Source organism: Caloenas nicobarica, chromosome 4 (genome assembly GCF_036013445.1).
Source record: "Caloenas nicobarica isolate bCalNic1 chromosome 4, bCalNic1.hap1, whole genome shotgun sequence".
In the NCBI taxonomy this organism is placed as follows: domain Eukaryota; kingdom Metazoa; phylum Chordata; class Aves; order Columbiformes; family Columbidae; genus Caloenas; species Caloenas nicobarica.
In genome coordinates this window covers 23521495-23539581 of record NC_088248.1, presented here as the reverse complement: position 1 = coordinate 23539581, position 18087 = coordinate 23521495, and the positions used below count along the sequence as shown (strand labels likewise).

Here is an 18087-nt window from a genome sequence, read left to right as displayed (position 1 = left end):
GAGAAGGAGAGAGAGAGAGAGAGAGAGGCGAGAGAGAGAGAAGGCGAGAGAGAGAGAGAGAGAGAAGGCGAGAGAGAGAGAGAAGGGAGAGAGAGAGAGAGGCGGAGAGAGAGAGAGAAGGCGAGAGAGAGAGAGAAGGCGAGAGAGAGAGAGAAGGCGAGAGAGAGAGAGAAGGCGAGAGAGAGAGAGAAGGCGAGAGAGAGAGAGAAGGCAGAGAGAGAGAGAGCAGAGAGAGAGAGAAGGCGAGAGAGAGAGAGAAGGCGAGAGAGAGAGAGAGAGAGAAGGCGAGAGAGAGAGAGAGAGAGAAGGCGAGAGAGAGAGAGAGAGAGAAGGCGAGAGAGAGAGAGAGAGAGAAGGCGAGAGAGAGAGAGAGAGAAGGCGAGAGAGAGAGAGAGAGAAGGCGAGAGAGAGAGAGAGAGAGAAGGCGAGAGAGAGAGAGAGAGAGAGAAGGCGAGAGAGAGAGAGAGAGAAGGCGAGAGAGAGAGAGAGAAGGCGAGAGAGAGAGAGAGAGAGAGAGAGAGAGAGAGAGAAGGCAGAGAGAGAGAGAAGGCAGAGAGAGAGAGAGAGAAGGCGAGAGAGAGAGAGAGAGAGAAGGCGAGAGAGAAAGGAAAGAGGGAAGAAAGAGAAAGTTATTATATTTGACTTTATGCCTGGGATGGTTTTGTTCTATTTTACTTTTTTTGATCTTCAAGAGAACACTGGTAGACCACTGAGTAACAGCGCATGTGGTGTATATTAGTATACTGTTGGTAATTTTACTGCTGCTAACTTAAAATCCTCAAGGGGGAGTTAATTACAGGAAAACCTTTCTAAATATCAGCTGCATATTTTCCATGACAAGAAGGTTTTCAACTCACGTTGAACAACTCCAGAATCTGAGTTATCATTATTTTACATGAGCACATTTTAGAAGAAAGTACAATTTGTGTTTGTACAATGCAGTTAAAGCTTTTCAGTAATTATTTTTAAAGGCTTACGAGCAGCAGTTATTGGCTGGGGCGAAAGGATCATGCATAAATTGCATTTCGTTTTGTATGGCAAGTTAAACTTATTTTCCTTTGTGTGTTTTGTTTGTTTGGGGTTTTTGTGGTGGTTTGGGTTTTCTTTTGGGTTTTTTTGTGTGTATTGTTTTTCTTTTTGGGGGGATGGAGGCGTGGTGTTTGGGTTTTTTGTAAGCTCAAGGCCTAAACCAAAACCAGGGTATTTGGTGGTTTGAGGGGCTTTTTGTTTGTTTAGCTTTCTTTTTTAGTTTTCACTTAATTGAAAAAGTTTATTATTTGCAATTTATGTGCATATATTTACTTAAACAATTAAAACTTTATATGTCACCACTGGGGAATCGCCGCCTGCTGTAAATGTTTGCAGATTAACGTATTTTTAAAGTAAGCCAGCTGAACTTCAAATCATGTATGGCAGCAATCAGAGAGAGCCATGAGCGGTGTCTTGAAGTTGGTTAGTTGGTCCTGATGTGTTTGGTGAATATTTTTTCAGTCACGGCTGTTCCATGAGCGTTCTCAAATCTATTTATTTTATTTAAGAAATAATATTTTTGTTTGCAACTGATAAAAAAAGCAAACACCACACACACTGCTGTGTTTTGTTTGTTTTTTAAACGTTTTCTAATTTTTGGCTGCTCCTTGGAGCTTGCAGTGCAAACGGAGCAGATTGCAGGAGATGCCGCCGAGCGCTCCCAGGTAGCGCTGGCGCTCCCGGGACCGGCGCCGGAGGCTGCGCCAGCCAGGGGGGCGTCGCGCTCGTCCACCCTGTCAGGACGTGCGGTGCGCGTTGGGCAAAGCCCGCTTGTTATTTTATTTTCCATCCCGAAAGCTGAGGTGTGAGCATTGAAGTGCCCCCGGTGAGGGCTGGGCACCGCTCCGTTATGCCTCTAGGAGACAGGTGCAGGCTTTTCTCTGCCTCCAGCCGTGATCCTGTGGCTGAATTTCCCCCCTCCCCCCTCCTTTGCCCCCCGGCTCGTAAGGCGGGTTTGGGCTTTTTCTCCTCACAAACCTCACGTATCGTCCCCAGGTCAGCGCGTCGCTAACGGGAGCGGCGGGGATGCGGGGCTGCAGCTCCAGCGGCGCGGGAGGCAGCCCCTGCCCCTTCTCCCTGATCCCGGGGAGCTCAGCGCGCCCTCAGGGGACTCCCCCCCATCCCGGGCTGCCGCCGCCTGCCCTACCCGGGGCCCGGCTCCGCGCCGCGGAAGCCGCTACCTGCCGCCGCGGCCGGGCGCAGCGTGCCTCGGTTTTGCCGCCGTGTACGCGAGTTCCCCTCCGGGCCGGCCCCCTCCCCTCCTGCCGCTCCTGCCCCGTTTCCCCAGCTGCTGCGGGTTTGTAGGGCCGGGGCCGGGCCCTTCTCGCCGCCGACGGCGCGTTGTGTTGCCCCCGATGCCGGCCCGGCGGGGCGAGCGCGGCCCCCGGTGGCGCCCGCCGCGCCCGACCCACCGGGCACCGTCCTGCCGCCGCTCTCGGCCCGTTGTCCCTCTGGGGCGTGTTCGTTTTCGTCTCTGGCAAAGGGGAACCGTCTCTGCTTGCTGCTGCCAGGGCAAACCGGTGCTTGAACCCTGGGTTTGAGAGTCAGGTTGACGCACCAGGCAATCGGGACCTGCTTTCCAAACAGGAGAGCCCGACTTCTGAAGGAAAGTTGCCGGGGGAAGAGAGTCTGTTAAATCCTTCTCCCTTCTGTCATAAACACTTGAAGCAGAGTTAAACACCGCAGAGAGTTCTGGATAATTTTGAGCAGTCTTAACAGGATTAAAATTAGATGTGTCCTAACATTAGAGAACTAAGACAGGTACTTCCCGCAGCTGGTCCTAAACAGTTTTCTTTCTGAACTTTCATTTTAGAGAAAAAAAAATAAATACTGCTTTGTCACTGTTGCCTCTGAGACTTGACAAACACAATGTACCTCTTTCATTTCAGCTCCTGATGAAGATATACTTGTTAAAGGAAAGCAGTCCATCAAGAGCCAAGTTTTAGGAAATCAGAACTCAGAAAGTGAGATTCTCTTGGAAGGTGACGACGATATCATGTCATTCATGGAGGAAAGAGAAGTGGAGAATTTAACGGGTAACTTCAACTATCTCATTTTCTCCTCAGCCTCTTAAGTTCTGATCTCCCCTGCTCTGCAGTGAATCATGTTTTGGAATACACACCAATAAATTGTTTCTTCCTGTAACTGGGTCGTTAAGATAATTTTCTGTGGACCTCGGATACTGAAGGTTTACATGAGGAGAGCTGTGTGTTTTCTTTCTCTGGGTTTTATAACTTTCTTGCTTCCACAGTAGATGTCTGTATTCTAGGAAACCTTCCTTGGAGAAAGTAGCTCTACCTTGAAAAGAACTTCCTTTGTTTTTGACCTTGTTCCACTCCTCACATCATTAGACCTAGTGGACAATTAGGCAAGTTGCCTGTAATTAAAGGCTTTGGAGAGCTTTAAGGTTTTTTTCCTCAAAATTATAAAATTGTACATGTTGATTATTCACTTGGGTTTGAAGAATTTGTACACTTACTGGATTTAACTCCTTCAAAGCCCCCATCATTCCCCCATTTCAAGTCCCTTCTCCATAGACCATAGTCTTATTTGACTTCACTTCTTTTTCCTGAAGAAAAAATAGTACTTCAGATCATTGAACTTAATTATTTTTTCTCAGTTGCATGCAGCCTTTGCTGATGTTGCAGTCTGAGTGGACTGGGTCCGTTTCTGTACTATTCAAAATGTAAATAGTGACCTCCTCGGTTCAGGGACTAAGAGTTATAAAGTGTCTCCATTGTTATTTGAGGAACATGGGTTTACAGAGAAAATGCAAACTTCTCTGTGTTCTTCTGCTTTCTAAACTGGCATCCCATGTACATTTACTTACGTGAAAAAATATCATTTCTTGGATAATTCTGGTTCCCTGAGAAGCCAGGAGTATAATCTTACATTGATACATATCATACGTGTGATAATTCAGTGAAATTACTGGAATTTATTTTTTATTGGCAGTTTGCTTATCCCTTGCCTGAACCCCATTCCACTCTTTTTATTTGTTTAAAAGCAAAGACAAAAATGGAGCACAATGAAAAAAGAAAGCCTGTGTAGCAAGAGTGGAGTATAATTAAGTAATGGGAGAATAATGCAATGGCATTTTCTGTACGTGAATATTTTTTCCCTTTCTACCATGAGCTTCCTTCTCGACAGCCTTGTCTGTGTTTCCTTCTCTTTTATTATTCATTCATTGGTTCGAGTAATACATTCATACTGTAATAGAGGTGAAAGGGGAGTTTAATTATATAATCTTGACAATGGCAATAGGATTAAGAAGTAATCCTCACTAATAAAGTGGTGTGGGTTAGAAATGAAGTGGAAATTGTCAGGGGTCTTCTACAGGACCTGGACTGCCCCAGCTTCTGCAGCTGTCTGCTTGCCCTGTAATTGAATGTCTGCGTGTGATTGAAAAAATGTTATTTCTCCTCTGGATTACATGCTAATGTACAGAGGGCAAAGGGAGACAGCAAAAGAACACATAGCTGCTTATTTCATCCATTTGTGGGGGTGAGCTTTGGGAAATCATGGCAGTTCCACAGCTATCTCATGCCCATCTGCAAACACAATGTATTTGTACGTTGGGAATAGAGGGCAAAGCTGCTCTGATCTCAGCAGAGCATCTCTTCTTTTGTCCTAGTGGCACACATTGAGATTGATGCGAGATTAAGGACCATCACCCTCCTAACAATCGATGGAAATGACAATTCATCTGAATTTTTTGTCAGTTATTCTCACGTTGATTACCTGAACGTGTGTACCTCATTTATAGATGCTTTATTAAAACAAAATTGTCTATGTCACTTTCATATCGTCAACTGTTTTACAAAAGTCAGATAATACTGCAGCCGAGTAACTTCATTTCCTTACCTCTTAATCAGCTGGATCACAAACCTAACCTGTTTTCTTTCTGTATGCGTTAGTTTCTATAATAGGCTCTGCATTGTCAGGTCCTATGCTGAACCTATTGTTTTCACTAGTAGTCTGATTTGTCCCTGTGATAAGCCCTGTGGAGATGTGATTATTCTAAGAAAAATTCATTCAGTTGAAAACCAACCCTCCAGCTGTTTACTCCCACAGTCCCCAAGCTACACTAACACTGTATGGAATCCTTGAACGATATTTAACATGGAATCAAAAGCATCATTAAAACATTCTACTTCAGGCTCTATAACATTGTATAACCTTAAAAATAGATTTCCAGGATTCATAAGGGAACACTTAACAGGCAACTTTGAGCCTTGACTGCTGTGTTCATCTCTGTGGTAAGCTATCAAAACTCTCCAGTCCCTAAATAACATATCTGACAGTAAGATTTCAATTGTTCATGCATGCACTATCTATATTGCGTATAATAAAAGGTATGCAACTCCTGAAGTTTCTCAAAAAGAAAATGTGTCTGATTAAAAACTATAAAAACTACATACTGCCATGCTATAGCCTGCTCTGGTATGTATAATGTATGAATCAGTTTGCAATTGTAGCTGCTTCAATGTTCGGCAGCACAGAGACACCGTAAATCTATTGCATATGTTCTTTCCTGAGATAAAAAGAGTTTTGCTTTTTAAGGAAGAGCTACGCTCTTTGCTTTATTTTAACGTTATAGGCTTGAAAAGCAAATAGTTTGCACTCGCTTTCTTTTCTGTTTTGAGTATTGTTGGTGTTTTCACTCTTCGGCAGGTCCAGTTGCCCTAAGCACACCAGCTCAGCTTGTGGCACCTTCCATAGTGGTGAAAGGCACTCTTTCCATCACTCTTTCTGAGCTCTACTTTGAGGTGGATGAAGAAGATCCTAGTTTTAAGAAAATCGACCCAAAGGTAAGAGATCATTGACCCCGAACTCTGAGAGACGATGACAAATTACCCAAGGCCTTTAATTCTTCATTTGACTTCCTTTACCTCTGTTGGTCTGCAGTGTTCCTGCTTTAATAAGTTTGCGACTGGCTATATGTTACTGAACTTCACATAGGTGACACCTCCTTTCCTTCTCATTTTTCTCCTCCTCCCACAATTCGACCCTACTTGAATGTTAATTAGCTTGCTGCAAATAAAGCTCCAGGGAGGCATCTTAAATAAAGACATCTTGAATCACAGGCCTATGTGAATACTGGAAAGTTCAACAAGGCTTTTAGCCCAAATGCTTTGTTTTACTTTCCCATTTTTATATAACGTCAATGTAACATAGTGCTAAACTTCCTACACTTGTAAGGTTTCAGTGCTTCTGTATCGTATTATTCCACAGCAGATTTTACAGGGCCTGTTACTATTTATTGTGCCTAGGTAGAAAATATAATTGCCCTCTTAAAATACGTTTCTGAACTGACTTGCTAGTATCCGCAAGCTTTATTTGCTCTAAGTTACTTGATTACCAGTGTTTTGTTTAAAATTAGTAACCTTTCATAAAATTCCTGTTTCAAAGGCAGTATATTGTGTGATTACTTTAATAAGGTTGCACTTCAATGTTTTCTACCATATTACAGCAACATTTAAAAAGTATAACACGATTGGTAAATATTCTTATACCCCATTTTAAGCACAATGATGGCTCTTTTTTAAAAATATCTGCTTATTATTAAACAAGGTAATAATTTCTTTGTGAAGAGGAAAAAGTCACTGCAAGTAGTGGTTTTCTGCTGATCTGTAGAGAATACCTTGTGTTTTAAGTGCCAGTTCAGTTCTTTGTTCCTACTGAGTAAATCGCTCTTGTCTGTACTAAAAATGGCATCAGTGGGTCTGAAAGCTGGGATTATAGAATCCTATCAAGAAATACATTTATTTTGAAAAACAATACTCTCAGATTCTTAGAACTAGAATTTAATGTAAGCAGTTAAGTAGAATTGTGATTTTTATGTGATAGCATAAATGAAATTTAACTTTTCTTTTGGTCCTGAAGTATTTTTTGAAATTATTCCAAGTATGAGATAGCTCTTAAAATTTTGATATGCTTACTTCTTCCATAGTGTTTTTAAAACATTTAATGGTAAAAAGGGTATAAATATAAAATATAAAGACAGTTTGCGATGTTACTCTATTGCATTTTCCATCTAAAATGTTCTGCATTGTATTGCATTAGCATGAGAAAAGTCTTACAGATCTGCATTATTCTTCATTTTTGTTTTCCCTGTCTAGCACATAGGACATTTGAGTACAGTTACTAATTCTTACCATTCCTGTTACATGTTTTATGGGGACATTGACATACAGCATATATTCAGGTTGCTTTATTTTCTCCTGCTTGCTTTATCTTGTCAAGTATTTCGTAGTGGTTGTTTTCCTAACTGTGAGTAGATGTGGTTTTTTTCTTTGACTGTATCTTTAACTCTGTAATTAAGAGATTTAATTTGGTCTCCTGTAAAGGGAGAAGTTTGTACTATGACATATAAGCTACACCTCTTACATTCTACTTTGATGTTTACTTTAGCTGGAGGTCTTAAAAGGAAAAAACAAAACCAAAACAAAACAAAAAAGAAAACCACCACCACAACAAAACCCACAAACCTTTTATAATGTCTCTTGGGGGGCACTAAAAATCGTATGTGATTATTTTTATTTTAAAAAACAAATAAACTTCAACTCAGCTTGCTTTCCAGCATTAACACCTCCCTGCTCCACCCTCTGCTTAAGTTACTATATCTTGATAGCGGGGACTAAAGCTGCTGTAGAAAATGTGCCCTGGAAAAAAAAAATCCTAATCCGCTGTAGCTCAGAAGGCCTGATTAATTAATGAGGCTTCATCTGTTTGATAAATGTAAGTTCCTTGTATATTTGTCTAAACTACTGAAAAGAAAACATTGTGACAAGTTCCTGAAATAAAACCTGCACTAGAGATAGTATCAGCAGCGGTAAACTCAGAGTTTAGACTCTCGCTCCGGGGCTGTTTTCGGCAGGAAAGTGTAGCCCCGCGGGCTAAACCCATTTTGCCAGGTGAGCCACGGTCAGCGATGGGGAAAGCGATGATGACCCGACAAGAAAATAAACCTGTGAAACACGGACGGGCGTTGGTACCCAGGGCCGAAGGGGCTGGCGATGGAGCAGCCCGGCTGCCTCGGGCCGGGCCGGCGCTCCCCGCCCGCGGCTGGGCAGGGCCGCCCCGGCGCCGCCGCGGCTTTGCGGGGAGTTTATTTCCCAGGTTGCTGTCGGACTTGTTAATTTCGTTTTTAACTTAGAGACAAAAGCAACTCAAATTTGAATGGCTGTTGCTTTCCGGATCCATCCACAATGAAACGGCGATAGTCCTTTGGGGCAAGAACTTATATTTTACCTTCCCGAAAGGACGCTAAAACTTGCTCGAAATGCTCTGAGCCGGCTTTGCAGTGTTTCGGGCGGCTCGAGCAGATAGTGTTAACGTTTTTAAAGCTTAGAAATGCGTTCCTGATAAAAACATACTGCAAAAATTTCTAAGTCCTCCTGAGCAAACTTAAAACGAAATCCCTCTACCATGGAATACAAGGAATCGGTAGAGTTTAGCTTTGCGAGAGAGGGCTCGGGCAGGAAAGGAGAGCGGCAGGATTATGCTCATGCAAGACTGGGCCGTTTCCTCACGGGTTTTGCATATCTGCTCGTCTGGCTACGCTGTGGTGCGATTTTATGCTGTACTTAAAAATCCGGGGAAAACAAATGTTTGTTTAAAAAAAATATCGACCGGTTGCTCTAAAGCGCATTAATTATTCAGGGTAGATCTATACTTCCTTCGTGTCAAAGTCAAATGGATAGCACGTTCGCTCAGAGAAGGGAAAGCAAATAACGTTGAATTTTTAAAACAAAATGCAAGCGATCGAGATTTACCGGTAAAAAAGAAAACTTTGAAGAAAAAGAAAGGTGACGACTGCAGGGTAGGAAGCGGCATGCTCTAATTCTAAATTCTGGCGAGGTGTTGTGCGATGCTCCATAAATTCCTAAGATTTAGAGAGGGAGTTTAAAGTCATAGAAATATAGCAGATGTTGTCACATGCTGAACTACAGAACATATATGGGGGTTTTATATGGAATATTTTAATAGAAACTAGAGAGACCTTTAGAAAACGTCATTGAATATGCCAAGCTAAGGCTTCGGCTAGGTGTCGCGTTTAGACTATCTTTACATCTCGTGTTTCCGTTTCTTTTAAAAATTTTACTTCTGAGGATCAGAAGGAATCTACTTGCCTGAATTTAAGAACCATTCACGAAAAGTCAGTGTAAAGTTAAAGTAATATTTTTATTACTATTTGCAACAAGTCAGATGTGGGGCACGTAATCTGACCTTGGCACCGAAATACATTTAACATCAGTAAAACTTTTTTAAAGGGCGATTTGTACATATAGTTAAATAATTTTTCACTTGGTGACAACATTCAGGCAAACAAGAGAGAATAAGAAAAGGACTATACATTGATTGGAAAAATGTACCTTTCGGGTTTCGTTTTGAGGTTGCAAAAGTCCGATCGCTTCTTTTTGTGACTTTTAAAAAATTCACGTTGGAGTACAAGAGGAGAGGTTCTTCCCTTCTTCCGTGCAAGGCGGTGAGAGTTTATGCCGGGAAAACCGTCGGCAAGTTTTTAAACGCCGAGCTGCAGGTGGGTGGGGGGTGGCGGGGACGCGTTTCTTTCGCCGCCTCTTTCCGTCGTAGTTTGCGTTAAATAAAAAGTTTTTAGGCGCTGTTGTTGTTTACGGAGGGCGAGTTTTCCGCGCGGGGGTGTTAACCCTATAGTTTGTCGAGGCTTTTGGGATTGGTGAGGATTTCTCTGGCTAGCCTCCAGGTCTGTTTGGCAGCGCTTTCCAGGGCCGAGTGGGGTTTGCCCTGAAAGAGGTCTAGGTTGGGCAGGAAGTAGTGGGGGCAGCGCCGGCACTGCAGGCAGGAGATGAGCTGCAGGAGGATGCCGTTGAGCCGGTCGCCCAGGCATGCCTCGTCCCAGTCGGTCTCCCGCGGGTGTTTCTCGCACTCGTACAGCAGCAGGGTCTTCATGTGGTAGTTGTTGAGGGGCTGACCGGGCAGCTCCAGGTGCCGGTCGCGCAGCGTCTTCAGCACCGAGAGGCACTTGTTCCTGCAGCCGCCCATCAGCAGCCGGTTCTCGGCCTCGCCGAACTGCAGCACCCAGGCGTCGCTCTCGGCCGAGCTCTGCTTGCCCGTCAGCGAGTAGCACTCCTTGGAAAGCAGGTTGAAGCCCTCCGCCTTTACCTCCGCCACTCGGTTGGGGCCGGGCCAGGGGATGTGGGGCATGGGCCACTGCGCCGCGCTGCGGGGCCAGATCCCGGTGCACTTGAAGGCGGGCGTGATCTGCACCACGTACCGCTCCCGGATGCGGAGCTTCACCTCGCTGGTGTCCGCGATCATCTTCACCACGTCGCGGTAGCTGCACTTGTCCACGGCCTGGGCTACCAGCGTCTGGAAGCGGGAGCGAATCTTGCGGGCGGACAGGTAGCCCGAGGCAGTGATGAACTCCACCCAGAGGGACATGCTGCGCTTGCGGCCGTCGCTCAGCTTGAGCACGGCACAGCCCGGCAGGGAGCCGTCGTCCACGAAGTTGAAGACGCCCATCTGGTTGAGGTAGAGCACCACCTCAAACTCGGTGGGTGAGATCACCTCCAGCCCTTCGTAGCGGGCGTCGATCTCGCTCAGGGAGCTGATGAAGCGCGGCTCCTGCACCTCCACCTCCTTCAGCACGTCCGACACGACCTTGCACACCTCCCGGATGGTCTTGGCGATGGCTGCCTTGCGGGCCTGGCAGCGCTCCGTGTAGTATTTGTTGAGCTGGTAGACCAGCTTGGCCTGCGCGGCGATCATGTTGGGGCACAGGTCCGGGCTGTACACCGGGCTCTCGCAGTACGTTGAGGGATCCAATGCTTTAGCGGTGGCTGCAGCTTTGCGGAGGGCACCAGCCAAATCGCAGACCCCCACCCACTCGGGGAAGAAGGCAGCAGCGGCTCGCCGAGGAGAGCAATTTAAAGAAATCAGGGAGGACGGTGAAGCACAAAGGAGCGAAGCCCAGCGATGCCCCAACGAGGAGGAGGAGTGCGAATCGCAGGAGAGCGGGACGGTGCGGGCTGGGCGGCGGCAGTGCCGGTGCTGGAGCGGCAGGCAGCCTCCGCGGGTTCCCGGAGCGCAAAGTTTCAGGTGGTGGTGGGGGCAGGGAGATCTGCACTGCCTCTGCACTCAGGCGCCCACCCCCCCCTCCACGCAGCGACAAAAATGCTGTTTCAATAGATCATGAAAAAAAGCCCAAACAAAAACAACCCAAACAAACTTCCCCAGGACTCGCAGAAGGTCCTCGCAGAAAAGCCGGTCGGCAGCGAAGTTTAAAACTGCACACGGTACGAGAGGAGGAGAAGAATGCGAGCAATGCCCAGAGCGGAAGAGTAAACTCTCTGTCTGTCTGTCTGTCCACCTCTCTCTCTCTTTCAGTCCGTGGCACCGGCAGAGATGTGCATGAGTTTGGCTGCCGCTCTCTCAGACTGTCAGGGGGTGTTGTTGATTTCCCTTTTCCTGCTGGAGGCGTAGTCTGAACCCGGCTCTGTGGCTGTCTCTATCTTTACGCGCAGACGTATGCACTTGGTCTGTGAGCTCTCATTCCTGTCCTGCAGCTCTATATAGATTGTTTTGAGATTATATATCTATAGAGAGAGAGGTGGTTGTTTGCTTTTTTTTTTTTTCTCTTTTCTTTGCACAGACTGTGTTTTATCCTGAGCGGGAGGAGGGCGTAGCTGTTGTGCCTGGGACGGCTTCTCCTCCCCCTCCCCACCCCTGGAAGTGCGCGCCGAGGCTCCCACTTTCTTCGCCTCTCCTCCTCCTCCGCCGTGTGTCTCCGGCGGTGCCGGCGGGCCCTGTAGTTTATGAATGGGGCCGGGGCCCGGCCGGGGGGCGGAGCCCCGCCTCCTACAATCGCTGCCGAGCTGTCAGCGGCGCGGCCAATCGCGGCGGGCACGGCCGGCGCGGGGGCGCGCACAGGCGCGCTCGCTCCTGCCTCCTCCCTGGCGGCGGCGCCCCGTCCACTCCGTGCTGGAGATGACCGGCGTTAAAGCCGGGCCGGGGGGCGCGGGGGGGAGGAGGAGAGGGAGACGGGGAGGTGAGCGGGGCTGCGAGCGTCCAGCGACCCGGCGGGGAGTGGGAAAAAGCAGCAACTTGCCGCGGCGGCAGGGCGAGGGGAGCTCGCTGCTCCCTCCGCTTGCTGCGAGGAGACTGAGCAGTAGTGCCGGTGTGTGAGGGGAAGAGGGGGTGAGAGGAGTACCGGTGCTTCACCACGAACATCAATCTTCTTTCGCTAATGCCGGGCTGCAGCAGTGAAAGTGAGACCGTGACTGGAGCAGAATTGCACACCTTCTTTTACTGCCCGTATTCAGTGCCATAGTCACGTTAATTTAGATAAATCTCGTGCTGTAAAGTTCCGTTCATCCTCCTAAAGTGTAAGATTGAGTTATTCGAAAAGGAAACGATATTTTATGCGTATGCGTTTGTATTAATAAGAGTATTGAATGATTTGGACATAAAACTGTAGCTGTGTTATGCTAGTTCGGAAAGAGCAGCTCGCTCGCAGTGCTGTAACCCCCCAGGCAGTACCTGCTGCAAAACAAAAAGGAAGTGTTCCTCCTGCGGAAACTTAGGCTGTCGGGAGGACAATTTTCCCATCATCTGTTCTCGGACTGAGAGTGCGTGTTTCCGCGGCGGCTTCGCCGCTGCCCTGGGCCGTGCAGCCCCACAGCGAGCACCGGCGGGCGGGCCAAGTGCGCCGGGGCTACGGAGCACCGAGCGGGCGGCGCGGCCGTGCCCGACGCGGTACCGTCGCAGCCGCGGGTCCCTGCTGAGTGGGGGCGGCTCTCAGTGCCCGGCGCGGCCGGGGCCGTTCACACGCGATGCACTTTTCCTGCGGAGCTTCGGTTTAAAGCAGGTCGCAGCCCTTGTGTTCGGTTTCTTGTTCTTTCCCTTTTTTCCGCTGCAGCTGGCTGATTTTAATAAAGAAAACATCGGCGTCTGTTTTCCGTGTGTATTTAAATTAGAAACATGCCTTGTGCCGACCGTACCGCTGCGCGCTGGAATCAGTAACTACGGACGTGCCCGGCACCGGGACTGATGTGGCTCCGTTCTCCCCGAAGAGAGGATCGGGTCGTTGTTCCAATGCCGCCGGGGCGGTCTACGCCCGGAGGTTGGGGCACTCTGCCTCCGCTGACGCTGTCGCGCCCGCCTGGTTCTCGGTGGGGCCCGGGCGGGCGGCGGTGTCAGATGTCCCCGCCGAGCCCGGCCCCGTGAGGAGGGAGACGAGCTCGGGGAAGGCTCCGAGCAAAGCAACTTCATAGGGGTGGGGGAGAGGGGGCAGGCTGCAACGAGGAGAGAGCCGCTGGCTCGCAAAGGCGCTACTGCCGCTGCTCTCACGGTCTCTAGGCGTCCCGGGGATGCGCGGGCTGGAGCGGGGCTCTCAGCCCCGGGACGCCGGGTAAGTGCCCGCGGATCTACCCCCTCCCTAGGACTGCGGCCGCGGCCGGACCCGTTCGAGGCGGGCAGAGGCCCCTTCCATGCGACCCGTCCGGGCAGGGCGCGGACGGCAGCACCGGGCAGGCATCGTTGTGCTTCGCCTACGCGGAGCGTCTCCGGGGGCTCGGCTGTCGGGTGGAGCTGCGAGGGTCCTGCGCCTCGTTTCCGGACGCCCTCCGGCAAGCGGAAGAGTTAGTTAGGGCTAGGGGTCCCTTTCACACGCCCCGCCGAAGCTTCCCGACTCTCTCGGAGTGGGGTGTACTCGAAGGCGGCCAGGTTACCCGCAGCCGGACTGACACTTCTTGCCGGTCTGGTGAGGGGTTTTGCACATCGACCCTCTGAGCAATAGCGGGCAGGGAAGGCTCCGCGGGTTTCGCTTCCAGCAGAGAGCGGGCAGCACGGGAATTTCCCGTGTCCGGTGCGCGGAGGAGATGGAGGAGCCGTCAGGCGGCCAGGACAAGAATGGGGGGGGGGGGGTGTGGATGTACTTTAATGTTTTCAGGGTAAAAGCAGCAGGAGAGGACGATTCCCCTTCCACCTCCCCGGTAAGGTGACTAATGATAGAAGCGTGTGTTCAGATTTAAAACAATTCATTACCTATTTTCCTGTCTGAGGTTGAAGCTCTGGTAAATAATAAATCAGATAAACAAAAGCCGACTTTAATTTATTGCCCCAGCGCTAATTAGAAACATCATTTGAGCAATAAACTTAAACACTTCCAGCAAATAATGCACGTGAAACCCTTCTCTCCTGTGCCTCTGTGTTTGTGGCCACACTGCATTAAGACCAGCTTCATCTGTGGTGGAATTTGCTCATGCCGGGATGAATAATTGAAGGGGGAACAGGATCCGAGGAGGCTATAATTGAAGAGCCCTTGTCACCTCCGCTTTTATGTATGTTAGTGTAGAAGTCCATCAGCAACTCCTTGATGGTGTATAAAACGAAGTGGCAGCCCTTCCAGCAGCAGGAGATACTGTATTGCATTAAAAAGACCGTGTGCGTGTGTGTGCTGCAGAGAGGGAAACTCTCAGGGCTAAAAGCCACTTGAAGTCTTCAGACCGATTGATCTGTATTCTCTCGTTATAATCCGTCTCATCATACTTGAGTTAATGAGGCAGGGGCGGGGGTGATCTGATGGTCCTTGACAAATTCATTAGGGAGGCTGCGGGACATTTTATTTGACTGTTAAACATCGTGTTTGTTTGGTTTAAGCAGTGCCAACATCAGCATGCCGCTGCCTGGAGCAATAGTGTTTTGTTAGCAAGAGCTTCTGTAAAAAGATACTGGAAAGGGGACTTGGTGTGCAGAGAGGGTTTGCTCTTGCCTTGGCTCCTCCTGCCCCCTCCCTCTCGGTACCGCGGGGAGGTCGGTCTGCTGTAAATCCAGGCGTGAAGATGGTACATGCAACAGTATTTTCTTCACGCTAAGGACGGCAAAGTACCAGCGAAGGACCGCTATTAAATGTACAAAGACTTTTAAAGAGAATGCTATGCATTTGTATTAACCCTTAAAAAACAGCAACAGAAAACAACTGGAAAACAACTCAGAGTTTTAGCAAGAAGCACACGTTTCTCATTGCGTTATGATGTAGAATACTAGCGTTTGCTTGCCTAACCAGCCTATCGAAGTGGCATAAGTTATGTATTTCAGAGCCTTTTTATGCTAAACGATGTATTTTAAAGTTTCCATAACGTGCTGCTGATACAAGGTGTAATTTTTAAGACAAATCAAAGTTTAATCAAATTGGCTTGAGGCTATTAGAGGATTTCTGCCCAATCTGTCCTTTTTCTCTCCCCTTGCTGAGAGGAGAGGGAAAAGTGAATGCAGGAACAGGTGCTCTTAAAAGGGATAAGAAGGATTTTTATGAATAACGTATGAAATATGTATGTGTATGTACATGCTTTGTTCTTAGTAGCTTTGTAGATGAGACCCATCTAGCATTTCATTATTTTCTAGTAGTTGGTTCCCTCTCTGTCCTTTCATTTAAATGAAACAGTTTCGCAGAAAACCATATAATTAATCTGCTTGTGGAACATAGCGTTGTAATTTTTTTTTTTTTCCTGGAGATCAGTCTTGAAACATTCTCAGCTTTAAGTGCTTTGTAAGGCTCTGCTTCCATTTATAGAAGAACAGTATGGGAAAAAAAGCTAGTGCCCTTTGCCTGTCATTTTCATACATTCTTGCACTGCTGATGGAGCTTGCACTGCTGCAGGGAATGTACGGATTTGAAAAGAAGTGATTCAGTAATGTATGCTGTGTTTCTCCACAGCAAAACCGGGTTAACAGTTACAGTAAATGCTGCTGTGGGTTTGATGGATAAAATTCTCTTTACATGCAATAGTATACAGTGTGTACCTTTTCTTTAAAGTCATGGCTCAGCTTTACTGTCTACCGATGTGTTCTAAGGACTGTGTTTATGAAGTTAGTTGATAGCTCATACTGGGGGAGAAAAGGTTTCATTTCTACACATGCCGTTAATGCATCTCATCAAGTTAAGAGTGTCGCATAAATCCTGTACTTTTCTCCATGAAGATTGAATGGTATGGTAATTGAAGAATTTATACATTTTTCTAAGTCTCCCCTGGCTTGCATATCTGGAGCGGGAAAGGGGAGAGTTCCAACTTATTCCTTTAAGTACCTCATTTTCGCTCTCCTGTTCGGTCTTAAAATCGGAATGTATTCATATTCTGGTGCTTACCCACAAGCAACCTGCAGTTGAAAGCTTTCTTTAATGCTTTAGATCTTGTATTAAATGTGGCTGCTTCTCTTTTCTCATGATGACTAATGGTGACTTCTTTTAGCTGTAAGATTGTTTTGGATACTAAATACTGGTTTGTAAGTTTGCCCTTTGGTAAGTTGCCAGTCGAGGAAAATCAGACAAGTGCACTAGAAAAGAACATTTCTAGTGCTTTTTTTAGCATTTTCTTATTGTTAAAACTTATTGTGGGCCTTCTGTTTTGGTTGGATGCAGTTGGGCTGGGTACATGGTAATACGCCCAGTAGAAATAACCAAATGAATATATGTTGGCTGGTCTTTATTTACATTAATTGATGAATTACATTAATAACATCAATTTTTTTAAAGTATAAGAGCATTTAACATGCCAGCATTGTGTTGACCTCCAACTGAATGCAATAACACTTATTTGCTTGAGAAAAATGTGAGGTGGGCTACAGAGATAATCTCTCTTGTCTGGTTCTTAAAAATACTCTGAGGCTAAATCAGCACTTCTTTCAAAAATATTAGAATTACAAGGATATTTGAAGCAAAATTAAAGTTCTAGAAATTTAAAAAATATTTCTATTTGTAGGTATTTGGCTGTAACTTTTTTATATTGGTGGGTGCATGATGATTGCTGTGTTAATTGTCTTAGATGTTCATGTATCGGTACATATGCATAAATAATCATGCCAACAAACGATAGTCTGTGTGGTTTTATTGGTTAAACAATTATTTTAAATTTTTAAAAAATTCAGGCAGCTAGCTGAAATGAAGCATAATATTAAGTTAACCTAAAATTCTCTAGCTATACCCTTTAAAAATGTCAATTTCTAGCTCCAGAAGTGAAAGCATTTATATGCTTACATTTAAAAAAAAACTTTCTCAAATACCACATGTGTTCCTCACCAACCACCGTACAAGTTACAGCCTTTCAGTGAGTTTCCACGAGTGCAATTTATAGAGGGAAAGGATATTGTGGGAGGAGGGGACAGAGGAGGCTCAGTCTTCCCAATAGCGCTGGTGACCAGCATGGACTATGTCGAGTCACTCTCTCCCCTCCCTGTATTTTAAGATGATTTTGTTTTGACTATAGATCCTGTAGAACAGGCATGCTATTTTTATTTAATTAAAAAAAAAAAGTTTCCTGTTTGAACAGTCTTGTAATTGTTCCTGCATTCAAATATTGTACAGTTTAAATGCACAGTTAAAGCCATCTACTTTTTCTGTGTATTGTACTTCATAGTATTACATTTTTATCCATTGGAAGCACTGTGTTGACATAAAAGTAGTGTATTACCAGTTATAAAATCATTGCAGGGGTTTTGTTGCTACTTCTAATGAGAGAGTCAAATTGTAGCCATTCCTATTTTATATCTTACTATGCATATCTTATTTCAAAATAACTTATTCATGATAATACGCTGCTCTCTTTTTAGTTTACTTATGAATTAGGTAAAACCTGTGTGCATAATAGTTCAAGGTACTGTCTCCCATAGCGAGCAAGAGGAAACTGTATTGGCTCAAATAATGTATAGAAGCCATCTGCATAGTTTAATTGAAATAATATTTGGTGATCTAAGGGATGGAAATTGTTCCTTTTCTTTAACCATCTGAAATAAAACTGGGATGTAAACCAGCTGTCTTGGCCTATGGAAATCAAGGTTCTGCCAGTCTGTTTCTTTTCTTCATTTTCTGCTTCTATCTTCCTTCATTATCTTTGGATCCCAAGGAGTCTTTCTTATTTTCTAACTGGTTTTGTCTGCAACAAGGGGCTGAGTTGGTGGGTTTAAATAGACTTTGGATAGAGTGAAAAATCTTTGATCTATGGCTATGACTGCTTCCAAATGATTTGCTTGCTGGGACTGGACACTGTCCATGCCCTTTCACTTCACTATCAGATAGGC

The 18087-nt window shown here is 46.2% G+C and overlaps 2 protein-coding genes across 5 annotated transcripts in view; one reads left to right on the top strand and one right to left on the bottom strand.

Moving 5' to 3' along the window:
* Positions 1–18087, top strand: part of LRBA (LPS responsive beige-like anchor protein) — a 412983-nt gene that overhangs the window by 218501 nt on the left and 176395 nt on the right. For all 4 annotated transcript variants that reach the window (XM_065634945.1, XM_065634947.1, XM_065634944.1 and 1 more), the window contains 2 exons: positions 2919–3065; positions 5704–5840. In XM_065634945.1, the coding sequence (XP_065491017.1) occupies positions 2919–3065; positions 5704–5840 (284 nt within the window). The remainder of the gene's footprint in view (positions 1–2918; positions 3066–5703; positions 5841–18087) is intronic.
* MAB21L2 (mab-21 like 2) lies at positions 9664–10932 on the bottom strand. The gene has a single exon (XM_065634561.1). It carries the CDS (start codon positions 10780–10782, stop codon positions 9703–9705), a length of 1080 nt encoding a protein of 359 aa, XP_065490633.1. The 5' UTR covers positions 10783–10932; the 3' UTR covers positions 9664–9702.